Source organism: Vespa crabro, chromosome 5 (genome assembly GCF_910589235.1).
Source record: "Vespa crabro chromosome 5, iyVesCrab1.2, whole genome shotgun sequence".
Classification (NCBI taxonomy): Eukaryota; Metazoa; Arthropoda; class Insecta; order Hymenoptera; family Vespidae; genus Vespa; species Vespa crabro.
The window spans coordinates 7790049-7810262 of NC_060959.1; the positions used below are offsets into that span (position 1 = coordinate 7790049).

General features: G+C 31.6%; 1 protein-coding gene across 3 annotated transcripts in view; it reads right to left on the reverse strand.

The window, feature by feature from the left end:
- Positions 1-207: 207 nt before the first annotated feature.
- Positions 208-20214, reverse strand: part of LOC124424225 (serine-rich adhesin for platelets) — a 113130-nt gene continuing 93123 nt past the window's right edge. Inside the window, exons 5-8 of one of the 3 annotated variants that reach the window (XM_046962988.1) lie at positions 7620-7773; positions 7483-7530; positions 7168-7283; positions 208-6965 (exon numbers count right to left, since the gene is read on the reverse strand). In XM_046962988.1, the coding sequence (XP_046818944.1) occupies positions 2109-6965; positions 7168-7283; positions 7483-7530; positions 7620-7773 (5175 nt within the window). In that variant the 3' untranslated portion in view covers positions 208-2108. The remainder of the gene's footprint in view (positions 6966-7167; positions 7284-7482; positions 7531-7619; positions 7774-20214) is intronic. The other 2 variants (XM_046962989.1, XM_046962990.1) reach the window with 2 other exon arrangements.

Here is a 20214-nt window from a genome sequence, read left to right on the forward strand (position 1 = left end):
AATAATAATATTATTACTATTATTATCATTATTATTATTATTATTATTATTATTATTATTATTATTATTGTTATTATTATATCCGAAATACCCAAACAAAAGGAAGGGATTCACCGACACCAGAATCATAAAATATAGATTATTCGATTCGTACGTTTAACGATTTACTAAATTGTATGGAATAAATAACACACATGTTTATGTATATATATATATATATATATATATATATATATATATATATATATATATATATATATATATATATGTCATTCATTAGGATAGTGTAAAACGTTGCTATATATGTATTGATCCAATGATCCAATGAATTAGAATAATTCTTTGTTAAACTCGAAATCGCATATTGGATCGTATAAAAAAAACGAGTAAATACATGTGAACGCTCGAATCCGATATAATCGATACGATCCGATCCGATATTAAAATTTCAAATGATAAAGGTGATTTATTTTTTCTCTCTTCTTTTTTTTTTTTTTTTTTTTTAAATTCTCGATACTCTTTATTTTTGGTCAACGTTCTCGATTTTCTTTTTTTTTTTTTCGAAAAGATTTTCAACACGCGTCATCTTTTTCTCAAGCGTGGGAATTCTTTTGGATAGATACACGTGCAAACGTAATGGAGAACGCAAGACACACATACACACACACACACACATTCGCTCGCGCGCACATACATATACACACATACACACATGTATGTAATTTCTATCGTAAAACATAAATCATCCTAGGGATATAATATTTTACGAAAGCGATTACCATCAAATAAGGAAGATCGTTGATGATTTACCGTTTGCTAGATTTCCTTATGATCATAAAACGAAGCATCGTTCGTTCAGAATCGTATTCTATATATGTAGGCATGTAGGTATGTAATACGTACATATATATATATATATATATATATATATATATATATATATATATATATATATATATATATATGTATATATGTACGATCATATAACTAACACTTGAAGATCGTTCCTTTTTGGACGGTCGCAATAACAAGAGAGAGACACAAATCGTGAAGGAAATAAAAATGATTTTTTTTCTCTCCTATTTTCTTTTTTTTTTTTTTTTTTTTTTCTTTATATTTCTCTTTTACTATCTTGCAAAGTGACCAAATATGCCATATCTTTTGATCGAAAATTTCTTATATTATATTATAGTACTTTAGAAATTTATTAGTAATACGCGTTAAATATAGATTTACACAGAAGAAGACATTAATATGGTCGTGGATCCCTTCTTTGAAAGTCTATCAGAGAAATTTAAATTTTCGGAACAAATTTCAACGATAAAATGTCCCTACGAGCTACTATCTATGCATTTTAATATAAACTTACATTCTATCTTTAATCGACATTGTCTTTTTAACTAGCAATTGCAAGTGATCTCTCTCTATCCATCTCTCTTTCTCTCTATAAATATGTATACATGTATATAGACACATATATACATACATATATATATATATATAATATTCCCTAGAAAAAAATTCGAAGTGAATCGTTTAAAATTCGAAACGAATGAAACTGGTAGATAAGTTCAACGACCTCCATTATCGTGATTGTTAGACATTAACCAAAATTGAATAAATCGATTATCTTGAATGGCTTTAAACCGAGACTTGTAACATCTAATATATCGTTTTATCGGGACGTTAATCCGATCAACCGCATAATGCGGAATGTTAAAAGATCGTATATTCTTATTTTCTATATAACGAAACTATAAATAATAACTATCGATCGAACTGCTACTTGTCTATCGGCATTTTAGCAAAACAGTTCTCGTTCATAATTGCTCTTCTTCTTTGTTTTATTCTTTTTTTTTTTTTTCTTTTCTTTTCTTTGCTTTCCTCTTTTGGAGTAGTCAAATGTCCCGCTTGGTTTTTCTTTTTTCTCTTTTTATTTTGTCATTTTTCTTTTCTTTCGCAAATAATTAATCCTACTTCGTCGAAAAAAAGAAAACAAAAAAAAAAAGAAAAATAATAATAATAATAATTAGGAACGTTCATGGTTTTAACGCACGAGCGTCCTCTGTTTTATCGAAAATTCTTTCGAATGTATTACCTTCACAATTTCAACCCCATTTAGCAGCGACCGAATAAAGAGATCGTAAAAGATCTAACGCTCTGTTATCGGACACTGATGTTTCCGATAACGAGTCAATCGTTTCTTCCGTATCAGGATCGTCCGATCTTCTTGAGAAGATTGACGGATTATCCGTGGTTGTACGAAATTTTCTACCTTGTTTACTACGGAATGTCGTGATCGAAGGTTCGGAAGATCTAGGTGTCGTCGATGACATCCTAGAATCAGGTTCGTTCGATCTCGAAGATGATCGTCTACCGATCGGTAATGTCAATTTGTTGATACCAGCTACTATTTCACGTGACTCCTCTGTGGAGAATCTGTTAACTGGCATCCTTAAAAGTGCATTTAACAACTGTTCCTTCTCTTCCTCCATGGTTTTGTTCATTGGTCCGTTGCAATGATTAATCAACAATAGGACTAATTGTCTAACGGTTTCATTGGTGTCAGCTTGTTTCATCACCTTCATCAAGGTATCCGAACTGCTCTCGTTAAGTTTGCCAAAGATCCTCTTAGCCTTGACAACCTCGTTGTCACTCGTGTTCGAAGCACTCGAAGTTGTAGTAGCGTATGGTAACAAGGAAACCAAAGCATTGTCTTTGGGTATGGTGTTGGTCGATGTTACAGAAGACGTTATTGTTGTCGTTATACTGGAACGTGTAGTATAAATCGGTGTAGGGGTAGCCGTGTTCTCACCTGTGAACACACTTGGTAATAAAGTAAACGTAGTAGGTGAATCATCGTTGTTATGTGCCCATTGCCAAGGGGTTGATATATCCTCGCTCGTAATCGATGATTTCGTAGCATCATCATAGGTATTTATGTTAAAAATTTTGTTCTTAAGGGAATCCAATGTACTACTACGTGTTGGTTTCAAAGTTGAAAATGATTCGTTCGAAGTAATTTCCTTTGAGGAAGGATCATCCTCTAAACCATGATTTATACGTTTAGGATCGATGAAAATAGTACTTTCCCAGAGTTGAGTTACCATAGGCGAGGATGTCCAATGATCGTTGCTCAATATATTCGAAGCCGTATTGTTTTGAATCGAATTATTGTTCGAAGCATTTCGAGTGACCGTAGTAACGTGAGAAGAGTCATCAAAGTCTATCACTGTAGTCGTTATCGGATCTAGTCCAATGTTCGATGACGATATCGATGTCATCGTCACTGACCTCTCCGTCGTTTTATCCGTTTGCTTGATGTTACCCTCGACACGATTCTGACTAGTTCTAAAATTCTGATAGGAACTACGAGCTGTTACAAGAGACTCGTCCGGAATTCTCGAATCGTAATAACGTATTCTGAATGGATTATTGCTGATCCTTTTTGGCGGTATCGACGTAGTAGAGCTGGATATTATACTGTTCGATACTTCGGCAACCCGTGATCCATCGTCGTTATTGTTATCTTCTGGCTTGAAATAATGAGGCGTACCAAATCTCTCTGATTTGTTTCCTAAACGCGAATCTTGTGCGTATTGTAGATAATAAGCTGGCGTCGAGGAAGGTACATAATTCTTATGTATCGGCGTAATACCAAGTGGTTTCACATGTTTGCCATAAGGATCTGATCTGTTAATGGTACCATTAGAAGTATCATCATATTGATTTTCTCCGGATTTATATTCCACTGGGAAATAATCGTCTTTAGACGATCCGCTATGTTCGCTTGTTTCGATACTACTGACTGGTATACGATTATCATTGCCGATATTGAACGCATTGTTTACTACGTAGGCAAAGTTGTTGTCAGCCGGCAAGGTCGAAGATTCATAATAATCATTATTATTGGATAGATCGTTCAAAGAGGAAGTTGTAGTTTGATCTAATGTATCCTCCGTAGGAGCTATCGTTGTCGTGTAATAACTGTTTTGCGTTTTAGGAGGTAACCATGTTGTCGTTTGATAACCATTGTCTTCGAAAGATCGAACTGTATTAATGGTCGATTGAGAAACACTGCTGATCGATCTAGCAGACGACAAAGTTGAGTTATAAACATCGCGACGATATGTTTCAGGGAATCCAGTCGTATAAAAGTCACGACGTGCAGCCTGAACAGGAGGCAAGGTTGAACCGTAATAGTCACGTTGAGACAAATAAGGCTTATAGGTGCTACTTGTAATCGCGATGGAAGGTGCTTGATAGACGCTCGGATACACGCTTGTTGGCTTTCGTCTTCTCGTTCCATTCGCATCCTCCGAGAAATCCAATACCTCGTCTTTCTCCTTGGTAACCGATGGAAATTCTTCGGTTACTGTGGTTGGATAAGAAGTAGTGGTTTCACTCTGATCGCTTTCGGTAGTCCAGTTTGGATCGGTTGGCCTTATATCAGTGAGTACCTTCTTGAACGTGTCGGGATCTTGCAAGTAGGCGGATAAAGCATGTGTGAATACTTGTGCAAGCTCACGAAGCTTCGTTCCATTCGTTTTATTTGCTCCGTTTACTGGACCCTCGCTCTGTTGAAGATCCAAATCGTCATTGGAATTCTCAAACTCGTTGGAATCCTCTATCCTCGTATCGTTGATCTCAAGAGCGTTGTTAAGTTTAAATAATTCAGCATAGGATTCGACCGTCTGTTGGGTAAGTATACTCTTTGGTAGTTCCACTGTGGACTCATCCCTTTTCTCCGTCGACGTTTCCACAGTTTCTTCTGGGCGATCGGTATTTGACTCTGTCGATTCTCTCGACGCAAAGTTTTCGCTGGCAGTGGCAAAGTAAAGAGCGAGTGAATGTAAAGTGGATGGCCCAGAGGCTGTCGATAAACTCGTACGAGAATTAACGGACGTGTTTACGTCGTTTTCTAAACCTTGAAGAGAATGTAACATATCGAGTACGTGTTCTCTCTCGTTGGCGGGCCTGTTCTCTAAAGCCGAGCCAATTCTTAAAGTGCTTCGTGACTCTGGTAGATAACTCGAACTACTACTACCTTTTAATTTATTAGTCGACGACGAAGAGAAATATTGTTTCGACTTTGATATCAGGTTCTTAGAATTGCGATAATTAGATACGGTAGAAGTAAAGCTAGGTACTGTGGCTGTATATACCGGTGGTTTAGCGGTCGTAATTGTTGTAGGAGTCGAAGTGCTCGAATGAATGTAATTCTTCGTGAACGGTATGTAAGGACCTAACGTTGACATTACTTTGCCTTGTTTGTACGTAAAACTGGTGTCGTAAGGACTCAAGGTCTTTCCGGTTGACGAATACTGCTGAGTACTCCTCGACGGTTTTTCCGTCGACAGATTTATCGAGTTAGCACGGTAACTCGGTAAATTTCTCGTAGCTTCCTTAGCGTCAATCTTCGTCTCTGTCTCCGAACCCGTCGACTTTTGTCTATCGAGAATGTCGTTTGAATAATCGATAGAAGCTGCCGTCGTTCCTACGTCTTCGGTATAATCACGATAATTTTCTGTATTAACGTTAGATCTCGTAGTGGTATAACTCGTCGTCTCTTGATCGTCCTCAATCATCTTATTCCTATTATATTCATTATTATTTCGATAATAATTCGAATACGTCTCTCGATCGGGATTACTCGTATCCAGGTCGGTACGATAAGCCGCTTGTATTTCCGAGTTTTCATGATAATTTCCATTTAACGATGCCGTGGAAATGGATTCCGTACTGGTCTGATAATCCTCAGTTTCTGGGCGATTAGTTGTGGCAACGGTTTCAACGACACCGCCAAAACCATACGATGTTTCCGTTGTATAAGGCTGTCTGTAGTAATCCGTACTATCCAAAGTCTTTTCGGTTGTTGTAGTATATTGTAATGTTGTCTCGTGATTCTGTACGGTGGTAGTTCGTGGTTTGTAAATTGGCGCAAACGTTGGACCAGGGAATGGTGGTATACTAAATCTAGTCCTGATCACAGGCGAACTAGTTTTTTCTTTCGTCGTTGTTGTTGAATCTTTCGTCGTTGATTCTTGATTGTTGTAAGATTGATAATAATATTGACGATTGGCGGCATTGTTGTTATAATAATTACCACGATTAGATACGAAAGCTGCACTTTCGGCAAACTGTTGATATTCTTTTACAGGACTCGAAGTAGTCGTCCTAAATGTCGTCGTTTCCATGTATGCTGGCGTAGCCTTTTGAGTTGGCGAATTCAAATTATTTAAATTTCGAGCATAATTCGTTCTCGTTTTCGTATTCCTACCGATAGGTCTCTCGTTACGTAGAGCTACGTTTTGTGTACCAGCTGATCCATAATAATCTTGGGAATTGTTAGACTGATCTTGATTGCCTTGATTACCCTCTTGAAACTTCTCCTCATAGCTTGGATTATATTGATTGTATTTACCATTTTGAGTATCTACCAGTTGATTTTGTTGTCTATTTATCGTTCGATAATTAAAGGTTGGTCCTTGTTTGGGTTTTGGATTGAAATTCTCGTCCAGATCTTGTTCGTTACTTTGAAAACCATTAGAATTGGAGTTCTGTACAAATTGATTGCCGGATCTTCCATTTGTTTGATCGAAAACGTTACTCTGTTTGAATTGAGATTTAAAACCATCGGTGTTGTCTTGAATTTGATTGGGTCTCGCGGATTGACCAAACGGATTCGTTCTACCGTTTTGTCTGCCATCGTAGTTGTCCTGACCTTGATGATAATCGAGTTTGTCGTGATCGACGGTACGATGGAACTCGGATTTCATTTTCTTTTCCTCCGTACGTTTTCTCTCTTCCTCGGCTAGTTGTTCGGCACTCTGCTCATAGAGTTCCGTCGACTTACTGCAATCGACTTTGAACCACCAATCGCAAATCAATTGGGATTGCTGGAAGATGGTACCGTTCGGGCAAAGAAACGATATCTTACGTCCATTGTCACAGATGTGAAAGACCTGAAAGAACGTTGGATCATTGTTAATTTATAATCTTTTCGTTCTGAGATAGTAATCGAATTAAAATAAAAAAAAAAAAACAAAAACAAAAAAAAAAAACAAAAACAAAACCAAAAAAAAGGAAAGAGAAGAATAAATAAAAGAAAAAAACATCGTCGGTCACAAATAAGTATGAGATACTTAAGTGACACATGCAACGTACTTGACAATTCGTTTCCAAATCAGCATAGTAACCACCTTTCAATCCACGACAACTGAAGGAAGTTGCTGGGATGGTCGTGAAGGTCGGAAAGTCAACGCCCGGTTGTCCAGATACACCTATATAAGATACGCCAAAGTCAATATTTATTCTTATATTGTTTGATCCGAGTCTTTCGCTACTAAATATAGATTCTACGAAAAGGGAATCGAACGAAGAGAATTAGTCTGCGGATATGGAATAGGATACATTTAATTACTATGAAAAGTTAAAGGTAAACATGCTACACGGGAAGAAAGTTTGCATTCTTCGAAATACCCGCTCCTTTGAGCCACTCCTTAAGAAGATCCTCGTTCCCAAAGAAGACTGGGAAAAGAAATGCGTTTTAGTGTAAGTAACAATGAGACACGCGTTGAGATTTGTTAATTAGGATGTTAAAGGGATGACGTTGAAACCTTGATAGACTTGGTACTCGCCATTCTTCTCTGGTGCCAGTCTCTTGGCAATCTTTTTCAATGCCTCGACGTCTTCCTCGGATGCCTCGAGACTTGCCAGATCCAATTCCGATAGGAACTCCGGTAATCTCGCTTTTGCATCGTCCTGCGACTCCTGAAAAATGATAGTCCATTATGATTAAAAATTATTCATATATTTTTCTTCTTCTTTGTTTTCTCTATTTTTTTTTTTTTTTTTTATTAGTGATGGTGACATTCTATTTTCGAAATAATGACATTAAAGAAATAATAAAAGGAACAAGAGAGAGAGATACACGAAAATAATTGCAAAGAATTCAATTATGTAAGACAAACATTTAATATTTCCTTCCTTTCAAAGTTAAAATGTTGATCGATAAAAAAAGAAGAAAGAAAAAAAAAAAGAAAGAAAGAAAAAGAAAAAGATTCGACTTCGTCGATTACGTTAAATTCATAAATTATCACGATCCGATATTAATGTTATGTGATATCGATGTTATAGTGATCAACTAGGGGAAAACTTTATTTTCTTATAAATTTCATCGTAGTTTGTTTTAATTCAAGGATAGAGAATCTGCTGATATTACGTTTGTCCCAGATACATCCTATATATCACGAAACTGTTTAGACAGTACATAAACTGGCAAGTTAGGAAGATCAGATTAGAAATAATTAAAGTTCATATCAAATATCGAAAAATAGTTAGATGATGGATGCTTCCTTCCCTTTCTCCTTCTCTCTCTCTCTCTCTCTCTCTCTCTCTCTCTTTTTATAATTTTTTGTTATCTCCGATATTTTGTCTTCCTTCATTACGAAGAATAGAAATAATTTGGCGGGATGTTTTAAATGGAAGCTAATTGATCGTAAAAACAAACGAGGTCACCGTCATCTCAGGGAAGGAAACGGGATAGATGGTGTTACGTAAAAAGCCAAAGAAAACACTATGTTCTATCGTATCTTCTTCTGTTTTATCCTCACATACCTTAGCGACCAGGAAATTACGGTAGGTGTTACTTCCTCCCAAAGGAGGTACAACATCCTTCTCTTTTCTCTGTTCTTTCTCTCACGCGAGGTGTGACTTCCATTTAACCATACACCTATTACTTCTACGATCCTTAGAAACTTCTATCACCATCACCTTTCTTGTTCCTGGATTTATACGATCCGAGCGAACGTAACAATGATAATTAACTATGCTAGATATATATATATATATACAGAGATTTTACCCATATAGACTTATCTATATTTTTCTTTTTCCTTCTTCTCTTCTTTTTTTTTCCCCTTTCCTTTGTTTCTTTTCTTCCTTTTCACTTGACTCCTCAAAATTTTGTAAAATTCAATCTCATCGTTCTATTTCTTTCTTCTTTTTTCTTTTTTATTTTTTTGTGTTCTATCGATTTCGTTAATTGAATATTATAGAACGACACGTGACGAAAGTTTTATATTAGAATAAATAGTTTTTAATAATTTCATAAGCAAATGATATAATTAATTTTTTATATGAATACATAAATGTGAAATAATAGTGATCATTAAATTTTCGAGAAAGATTATTTCTCGTAAATTACGATAATATCATTTCTTCTTCTTTTTTTTTTCTTTTACACGAATGAGAATGCAATTTTTAATAATTTATATAAATTATTAAAATAAATAAATTTTTTATGATTTATATAAATAAAAGATAAAGAAACGATGAGAAGATTGATATGTTAACTGAAACATATACCTGCATATATATATATATATGTATATATATATATGTATATATATATAAATTGAGAAATTCAGTAGCGCGAGAAACGTTATAAACTGGCGGTCATTGATACGCGACGGTGAGTTTTCAATTTTCCGTAACGCGCAACTACTCGAGCGACTTTTATCCGATAATTGAGTTTTGTTTCATAGTGAATAGACCAGCGTAACATGGCACGACTTCTCGTTCGAGGAAACAAATATCGGTATATCGATCACATTCTATCTTCTTTCCGTTCTTTTATTACTGAACAATTTCTGATTTTACTTGTTTGCTCGATTAAATTTAATATGTACATATCCGAATAATACAAGAATAAAGTGTTCTTTTAAAGATCGTTTAAATGAAAGAAAGAACGAGAGAAAAGGAAAGAAAAGGAAAAAAAAAACAACTTTTTTTTACTTTTTTTTCTCTCTCTATTTATTTCCCTTTGATCAGTAAACGTTTAAAATTATTTTATAATTTTTAATTGTTTTATTTTTTCAATTATTTCGCTTTATATATGATAATTAAAGATCTATGATAATATAGATCATAATATAGATTATGATTTATCGTCTATATCTCTCTCTCTCTCTCTCTCTCTCTCTCTCTCTCTCTCTCTCTCTCTCTCTCTCTCTCTCTCTATCTATATATATGCGTGTGTGTGCATGTGTGTGTGTGTGATTGTGTGTGTATATAGTTCATTTTAAATTACTTAAATTTTCAGATAATTAAAATAATATGAAAATAATAATGATAAGAAATAAAAAATTGAAATGATGTTTCTCCTTCTCTCTCTGTCTCTCTGTTTCTCTGTATCTCTCTCTCTCTCTCTCTCTCTCTCTCTCTCTCTCTCTCTCTCTATGTCTCTATTTCTCTTTTTCTCTCTCATGAAAATATGGAAGAATATCTTCGTTCGTTTAAAAGTAGAAAGAAAAAAAATTTGTGGATCAAATCATAACACGTTCGATCAATTACATTTTCTTTTTGTATTTATTAATCATGGATATTGAATGAACGATCGATGCTCCAAGTAACGAACTGACATATTTTTTTACCTCGTCTCTTTTCTTTTCTCCTTTTTTTTTTTTTTTTCTTTTATTCCTTTTGAAATCCGGACTTGAAAATTTCCATGTTGAATTCGACATTCGAATCCGGTATGTTCGATACAAATCCGAATAGTTACGTAACGGCAAACGTCGAGAATTTATGAACACGCATTTGGCAAGAGCACACCGAGAACTTTCGAGTGGTCTGCTGGTGAAAAGCTTTAAGAGAGGAACTGACAAAAAATAGAAAATTTTTAATCGAAAAGCTAGTGTTTTGTACAAATGCAATATCAATTGAACAATTTACAAAATCAAAGAATGACGAAAAGAGGAAAGAAAAAGATATGAATAAATAAATGAAAAATTATAAAAGGAATATACCAAAAAAAAAAAAATAATCGACTATATCATTTGTTAAGTATGACAAAATTACGCGAAGAAAAAAAAAAAAAAAAAAGAAGATTACAACAACATCTTTCACATAAAAAAATTCTAACTAAAAATATCGGACAATTGACTATATCAATTGTTATTAACAACTAAATAAAACAAAACAAAATCAAATAAAAAAGGAAAGGAATACAATTCTACAAAAATGTGATTTGAATAAAAAATTTCTAATAAAAATATACCGTAAAAGGATCAATGGTATCAATTCGTGTTAATTATAGTAAGATTAAAAAAAAAAAAAAAAAAAAAGAAAAAAAAGAAAGAAAAAAGAAATAAGTAAAAGGAATAAACAACAATATAATTTTCAATATTATTACGACTCATTAATCTTTAATTTTTTCTCGAACAATCATGTAAATGAATTTATAACGTAGTGCAGTATGAATAAACAATTTTCTACCAGACGTATTATATGGACTATAATAATAACGAGTAAATGGCTGTTCGATAATGAGATTCGTTCGATTGTAAAAAACGTGACGTCGAAATCTCACCCATCGTTTCTCATGAATTTTCGTTCTCATTACACCCATGCATACATAACATACATACATACTTATGTACATAGATAAATATATATATATATATATATCCGTATACATATGTTCGAACGATTGAATTAAAATCATTCCGTGGTTTGTATTTAACGAACAATTTCTTCGTTTCGAACGAAATACAAAATTAATCGCAATGATAGAAAAGCAATGAACGAACAAAGAAATAAATTCGAATTAAACAAAAGTATAAATAATCGATCTTCGTTTGAATTATTTGAAAATAAGTATCAAACTTTTGGAAAAGTTTCATATATTACGACAAGATAGAACCGACAGATGTATGGTAGAACGACAAGGATGTTGCCGGTGTTATCCTAAAATGGGCTGAGCTAAGGATGTGATTAATTTTAACTGTCCGACCAACTTTAATAGACGGATAATAATAATTACCAGAATATGGTACATGTTATGGTATCCTATTTGGTTAGAAGTGAATAAGTGACTGAGAGAATAAAAGAGAGAGAGAGAGAGAGAAAGAGAGAAAGAGAGAGAGAGAGAGAGAGAGAGAGAGAGAGAGAGATGTTTTATCTTCCTTGAGCGCCATATTCACCCTCTTCATTTTACATAATTAAACACTCGACATATTTAACGCAAAATTTACATAAGTGCGAACGTTCTCTCTACTCGCTTTTCCTATTAATTTGTTGGCTACGCATTCTCTCTCTCTCTCTCTCTCTCTCTCTCTCTCTCTTATGTGTGCTTACGAGAAAAATAATTAATTTAACCTTTGATTCTACATTTCATTTATCCGTCTACCAAAAGGTCCTCGCTCTCTCTCCCTCTCTCTCTTTTTCTCTCTCTCTCTCTCTCTTTCTCTCTTTCTCTCTCTCTCTCTCTCTCTATTTATCTCTCAGTTTCACATTTATAATTCTTTTTTCTTCTCCCGTTTATTAGATTTAAAATTGCATTCATTATGTTTCTTTATTATTTTGTACCATCTTTTATCTCTTTTTTTCTCTATTTCTCTCTCTCTCTCTCTCTCTCTCTCTCTATATATATATATATATATATATATATATATATATATATATATATATATATGTTTTTTAGTATAAGAATAAATAAAAATTAATACTAACATATTACACATATTTCGTATATCCTGTGTGCTATATGCATTATTTCTTTCTTTCTTTTATTTATCATCTTTGATATCGGAATTAAAATCATTTTTAATTTTCATGACAAATGATGATATAGGTTATACGACGATTGTAAATTTTTAATATCATTAACTTCGCACAATCAAAAACATACATTTTTTCCCTCTCTTTCTTCTTCCTCTTTTTTTTTCTTTTTTTTTTTTTTTTTTTTTTTTTTTTAAATGCGTACCCGAGAAAAACCAACAGTTCTTTTAATTTTATCTTTGACTCGGTAAAACTCGTTATTGTCTTTTGGACTCGTTAATTTTATACATTAATTCAAATGTCGCGAAGGGAAAGAGAAAGAAAAGACAAGAAAGAAGTCATTAAGAGAATCGTGGAGAAAACGGGAGGGATGGGGTGGGTTGGGGGGAGGGGGAAAGAAGGGAAATCCTTTGAAATCCCTTTAATATTCATCTCTTCGTTTATTTCTCAATTACTCGTGTCCTGTTGAAAACGAGCTCTAACATCGAATTATAATTATTAAATTTCTCGTTAGAAAATTTTCGACTAGTATCTACCACCACCAGCTCCGTGTTCATTATATTCATATAATTGTTATTACGTTTCTCGTGCTATAATGTAATCATCTAATATTTCGACCGTTACGAAATTATATAGAAAAAGAGATGATTTTTTTCAAACAATCTCTCTCTCTCTCTCTCTCTCTCTCTATGTCCTACAAAAAATGCATCTACGTAATTATTAATATCGAAACATCTTGAAATATTTTATTCTTTCTATTCATTGTATTTTATTAACTATTTGTTTGTACGTTATCAAGAAATATGCAGAGATTATCGTGCAATATTATTAATTAATTAACTTAATAAACAAACAAATTGAATATATATATATATCTTATCAAGTAATTAATTTAATTCCAACGAATTATGGAAGGTATATGAATTTTATAATAACATATAATATAATTATTACATATTGATATTTAAATATTGAAATATTTAAAACTTACCAATAATTATGTATTGATTATTTAATTAATAAATACTTAATGTCATTTAATTAATAAAATGTACGCGCGCACACACAAATGTACATACACACACACACATATATTCTCTTTCTCTTTGTCTCTCTTTTTGATAAAATGAATAAAAGAATGAATGAAATATCAAGCTTTAGATTCGAAGTTAAAAAACAAGTAATGATATGCACATCATTGTGCTGTGAATTATATATATATATATATATATATATATATATATATATACATATATAAAAGAAAAAAAAAAAAAGAATATGTATTCAAAGAGAAAAGTATAAATGAGAGGGAAAAAAATTACGATCACGAAAATGAATTTCTCGTTTATCATTCAACGTGGTACGGTATGTGCGTACGTATGTTCAACAAAAAATTCCAACTATTGGCATGGAAAATCGGAAAGCAACTCGATGACACTTCGGTATTCCATAATTTTCCTAATTATCGTTTATGGAGAACGACAAAGGAAGGACTTGTATGACTTCGGTCGAATAGGAATCTACAAATAAATCTATCGTCTAATTATGAAGGTATAGTTATGAATGGCATTCATGATTGAAATTATGAGAATGGTTGTTCTCTCTTTCTCTTTCTTTTTTTCTTTCTCTGGAGAATTCCCCAATAGATCGATTAAATTTTCTCATTTGTTGTCGCTTTATCCAAAAACGATCAACGTAATTGTTCTATTGGTATTTGTTATCGGCGTTGCTATCACTTTAACACTTTGACATTAAAATATTTTTACTATGCTTTTATTTTTCTTTTTATTTTTTTCCATTTTTAATCAAATATTAAATATTCATTCGAAAATCGACGATGATTGATAAAATCAATTCAATAAAATTGCACAAGATAAAATATGAAATTACAAAATAATATCTATTGAAACAGACGAATTGTTCGTTAAGAAAATTGAAAAAAAAAAAAAAAGAAAAAAAAAAAAAAAAAAGAATTAAAACTTCCCCTTATCGAATATTAATAAAAATCCTTTCGTTTATTATTATTAGATCGTTCAATTATTACAGTAATGTTGAACAAACGACGAGAATAAACATAAATATTGATAATTAAGGAAGTCATTGAATTAATGAACTTTCAACGGAAAGTCATCATTTATCTTGTTATTTAATCGATCGATCATAATCATCTAGCATATCCAAACATGTTCGAAGTTTCAAAACAAGGACATGTATCTACGCATATGTGCGTCAACGAAGCGTCGATAATAATTCATTCACCTATTCGTCACTAGTATATGTTTTCCCGTAAATATGTTCACATATATAACCACGTACGTACGCTTATATATATACACACACAGGCACATAAATACAAACACACACATATATATATATATCTAGATACGTCGCATCGCTTATTCGATACCCGCGTTCCAAGCGAGTTTCTGCGATTTTCCAGCGATTTCTTTCTCAAGTGAATTCTCGTGCATGTCTCTCTCTCTCTCTCTCTCTCTCTCTCTCTTTCTATCTATTTCTCTCTCTCTTTCTCTTTCTCCATCTACCATGACAAAACTAATCTTCGATATCAGCTTGCACACGAATAGTGTCGTATTGATATCGCAACAAGAGAATGTTCTGAAAACAAGAATGCTATAAAGAAGAATCGAAATAAAACGAAGAAAATAGTTAAATGCTAGATAAAAGAGTGACAAAAGAAGAAAGAGAAATGTACAATTTTTATTAGATCGATTTTTAATTAAAAATAAAGTATGATACGAGTGTAATAATAAAGATGAATATAAAGATTCAAACTTTGTAAGAATTAAAAAGAAAAAAGAAAAATGAAGAAAGAGAGAGAAAAAAGAAGGAAGAAAAAAATAAAAAATAAGAAGGTAGGAATAAAGAAAGAGAGAGAGAGAGAGAGAGAGAGGGAGGGACAGAGAGTGAGGGGGGGGGAAGAAATTGTAATTAGAAATTAATGTAAATAATCCAATAAAAAAATCAACTACTACGTAATAACGTCATAAAATGCAATTGATAAGAAATGAATTGGACTATAATATTTAATGAGATAAGAAAGAAGAAGAGAGAGAAATATAAAGGGGAAAGAGAGAGAGAGAGAGAGAGAGAGAGAGAGAGAGAGAGAGAGAAAGAAATAGATAAAGAAATAAAAAAAGAAAGACAGTTCTTCAAGTCGGTGCATTATTACTGCGTACTAGCTTTAAGTATTTGCATTGGCCATCATTACGAGACATCTTCTCCTCGTTTTCTTAAACTTTAAACTGTACGTGACGTATCCAAGGAATTTCCATCCTTGAAACAGTCTCGAACGTTTATTCGTGGTACAATGGTACTTTCTTGAATTTTCTCTCTCTCTCTCTCTCTCTCTCTCTCTCTCTCTCTCTCTCTCTTTCTCTCTCTGTCTTTCTTTCTCTCTCTCACACACACACATCTCTCTTACATGCGTTTGTATATCTTTCCAACGATAAGCGAGAAAAGACAGAGAAAACGAAAAAGAAAGATAGAAAAGAAGAGAGAGAGAGAGAGAGAGAGAGAAATAAAGAGGTCGACCTCCTCTGTTCCATAATACCGTTGCATCATGGGATATCCCATTGTCTTCCCAATCTGATGCACTCGACCGGAAGCCCGACGCTTCGCTTCTGAGATAATACATACGTACGCGCAGGAACCGCTTAAGATAGTCGATAGTCATCCGTGCTTCGTTTTCGGCCTCGATAAACTCAGGGAATTTGTCGAGCAGGCAATTCCCGTCTCTCGCAAAACTATCTTTTCTATATCTCCTACTATCTCTTTCTATGAGATCTTTTCCTTCTCGAAAAATATGAAAATACTTTGTCTTACATTTTTTTTCTTATCTTTTGCCTTTCTTCCTCCCTCTCTCTCTCTCCCTCTCTCTCTCTCTCTCTCTGTCTTTTTTTCGTTTCTCTTCTCCTTCTTCTTTTATTTATTTATTTATTTATTTTTTTTTTTAATTATTTTACTAAGAACAATTAAACGCAACAATATTTATTATGTCGTTAATTATTAATATAATATTGTTTTATATAAATAATATGTCAATAATTATTTTCCACGTGAGAAGTAAGGTTTATATATTAAAAAGGATTTGAATTAGAAAAGTATTGTCAACATTATATATTGATTATGTTAATTTTATTTAATGATCAATATAAAAACAATTAATATAATAATTCTATCGTTGTTTTATTGGAAAAAGAACAAAAAATATTTATATATGTTTTAACTATGTAAGTTTATCTATTACATGTTATATAAATAATATTTATAACAATAATAATAATAATAATAATAATAATAATAATAATAATAATAACAATAATAATGATGATGATGATGATGATAATTTTTTCTAATTTCGGTAAAACTCCTGTTGCGATGGGAGGAAGTAACCGTGATTTAATTTCAGTAGTACGAGTCAATCTCTTTAACGACATGCTTTCACCAAGTTAAACGGGTTCTCACTTGTCACTGTCGTGTGAACAACATATTAACATTCCACGACGACGACGACGAGGACAAGAACGACGTGTCGTTCATACGAACGAATAAATTTTGATTTAATGATAAATTCATAAAAATTTATATATATTTTAATAATATTATAAAAGGACGATTAAAAGAAATTTTTTTTTTTTTTTTTTTTTTTTTATTTCTACGATTTTCAATGGAAACAACGAAATAACGAATGAACTCGTTTTCGATTGATCAGTTCATAAAAATATAATTACAATTTTTTGCCTTTTGCCTATGCATATTCAAACGATTTATTTATTTATTATTTATCCATATTAACTGATATACATGTGTTAAATGTTCAAATATAAAGAACATTAATTATCCTTCGTAATTGCGTTACGTCTCGTTGAAATGACGAAATACATGAGAATTAAAAATAGACTTGTTTTCGTTCAAAAAGAGACATATAGAGATAAATAGATAGATAGATAGATAGATAGAGGCAGAGAGAGAGAGAGAGAGAGAGAGAGAGAGAGAGAGAGAGAGAGAGAGAATGAGAGAAGTACTAGAAGAGGACATCTATGAGATTAATAAAGTAATTTATCTGCCAACGAAATCAACGTTTGAAATGAGCTTTCTAAATTGTAACGATGTAAAATGTTCAAATTTGCTCGTATAAGAACGTTCTATGTTGATGAGTTTAATTAACAAATTTCAGTTATTCATGAAAATGGTCAATTTAAAATGAAAATATTAATAATCAAAGATATTCTTTGTTACATATTTTGTACGATATTGATTGAACGATTCGATTATACGATATTATATCATAAAAATTTACAATATAATGTTCTATTTTATTTATTAACATGCAACAGAATTTTTTGTAAAAATTATTTTAATACATCGTTTATTGATTAATATTATTATTATATTCGAAATGAAAAGAAAGAGAGAAAGAGAGAGAGAGAGAGAGAGAGAGAGAGAGAGAGAGAGAGAGAGAGAGAGAGAAAGATAAAAATCATATTCGTATAAGTTAAATAATAAAATATGAAATATCATTCGTGTTCAAATATTCGAAATATTTATTTGACTTTTGAAAATAATATTTTTTTTTTTTAATCTTTTCTCAAAATCGTCAATACTTTTTATTGGCGAGTAAAAAAGATCATTAAATTCTTCGTCATTTTGTTATAATAACGTCGTAAAAACTCGAGAAGTTACGTTAACATTATCGTTGATGGCAATCGGCGAACTTTTGATCGAGACTAATTTAACGCTCAACTTGCAAACGATAATCTCCCTACAGCTAACGAAAATATTCGCCAACGAAAATATTCGACTTCCAACTTTTGAAAAACTTTACTAGATTATAATCATAAATCGCGAAGACGTGATCGTACGACATAGTAACATACTTTCGACAATCGACATAATGAAATTCTGATTAATTTCCATTTGCTATATGTTGAGCCATTAATTATAATTGTTTAATTTTATTAAAAAAATATTACGAAAAAAAAAAATAAATAAATAAATAAAATAAAATAAATAAACAAAAGTGAGTTCAACGTTAAAGGAAAAAAAGTTTGTTTTATAACCAGTAAGAAATTAGTTTTGACACGTTGATAATTTATTGTTTGTTTATAATTTTCTTTCTTTCTTTTTCCTTTTTTTTTCTTTTTTTTTTCTTTTTTTTTGATTCATTTATTTATCTTACAAAAAGAAAAAACGGTATAGGAAGAATATTTGATAAACTTAAAAATTGTATTAAAATTGATATAAAAATTGATATATTCATTGTATTATTTGTAATATTAAAATAATCTAATATCTAAATATAATGTTTCTTATTTACTTTTTTCTTTTTATTATAGTTATAAATATTTATAATAGTTTTAAACATCGACACATCATCATACAGTAAAACAGTGTTTTCGATTTCTAGATTATTCATGGGAACAGTCGGGTGAAATATATGGTCAAAAGCCAGCCTTCCTCGAAAACGCAGGTACCTATGAGCTCTGTTCGTTCGCGGAATTTCAATTCACTTTATTCATTGGAATTGCATTGAATTTAAAGGTACTAGCTACTGCAAAATTTAATTATACAAATCGTACAATATGTACATACGTAAATATTCCTATCAATTTTTCTCTTTGCTTTTTCTCTAACAACGTAAGAACATATTCGAGAGATAAATAATCCTCTCATTCATTATTTTTCTTTGAAAAAAAACTTTGATGAAAAAATTTTTTCAAAAACAGTTATATCATTTTAATATTTATAATGAATATAATTTTTGCGAGAGAACCTATTCAAGATCACATTAAGATCAATATTGATATTGTTAAAGAATAAAATTAGAGGAAACCAAAAGAATTATTATATTTAGATAATACGAATTTTTTTTATACATTAAGTTTGTTTCGTAGAATCAAAAAAAAAAAAAGAAAATTAATATTTATATTTATATATTTAGAAGCGAATGAATAAATATATTAATGATTAATTGGATATCTTTGTAAAAAAAATAAAAAAATAAAAAAAAAAATGGGGAAAAAAATAAAAGAAGAAAAAATATTATGACCTTATATTAAAATTCAACATTGAAATGAATCGATCTTTACCGAGCTTTTCTTTTTCTTTATTCACCAATAAATTCATCTACATACGAAATGCAAGTTTATAATTTATAATCTCATAGAGAAAAGCTCATATCATATAGGATTTCTCTTTCTCTGTACTTATGATTATTTACATTTCTATAGAAATAAATTATAACTAACTATAACTGTATAGAATTCTACACCTATATTATACCTAATATAGCTAGTTGCTGAATTGATATTCGCTCTGTTGCAAATGGGTTAATTTAATCTTATCGCATTACATCAGCGAGCTTAGCAATTAGCTCGGTTGATATTAGTGATAATATTGCATGCAATTGAATAAATGAAATAGTCTTTGAACGTTATTACGTAAATATTATCATTGGAGAGATATGATAAATGAAATAGAAAGAGGTAACATAAGTATATCTGTGTATGTGTATGTATATTAGTTAATTTAATATACTTTAGAAACGAACGAGTATGATATTTCACATCATCGAATGCAAATAAAAATATAATTTATATCGACATTATAAAGGTCGGATCAAAAGTTTCTAAA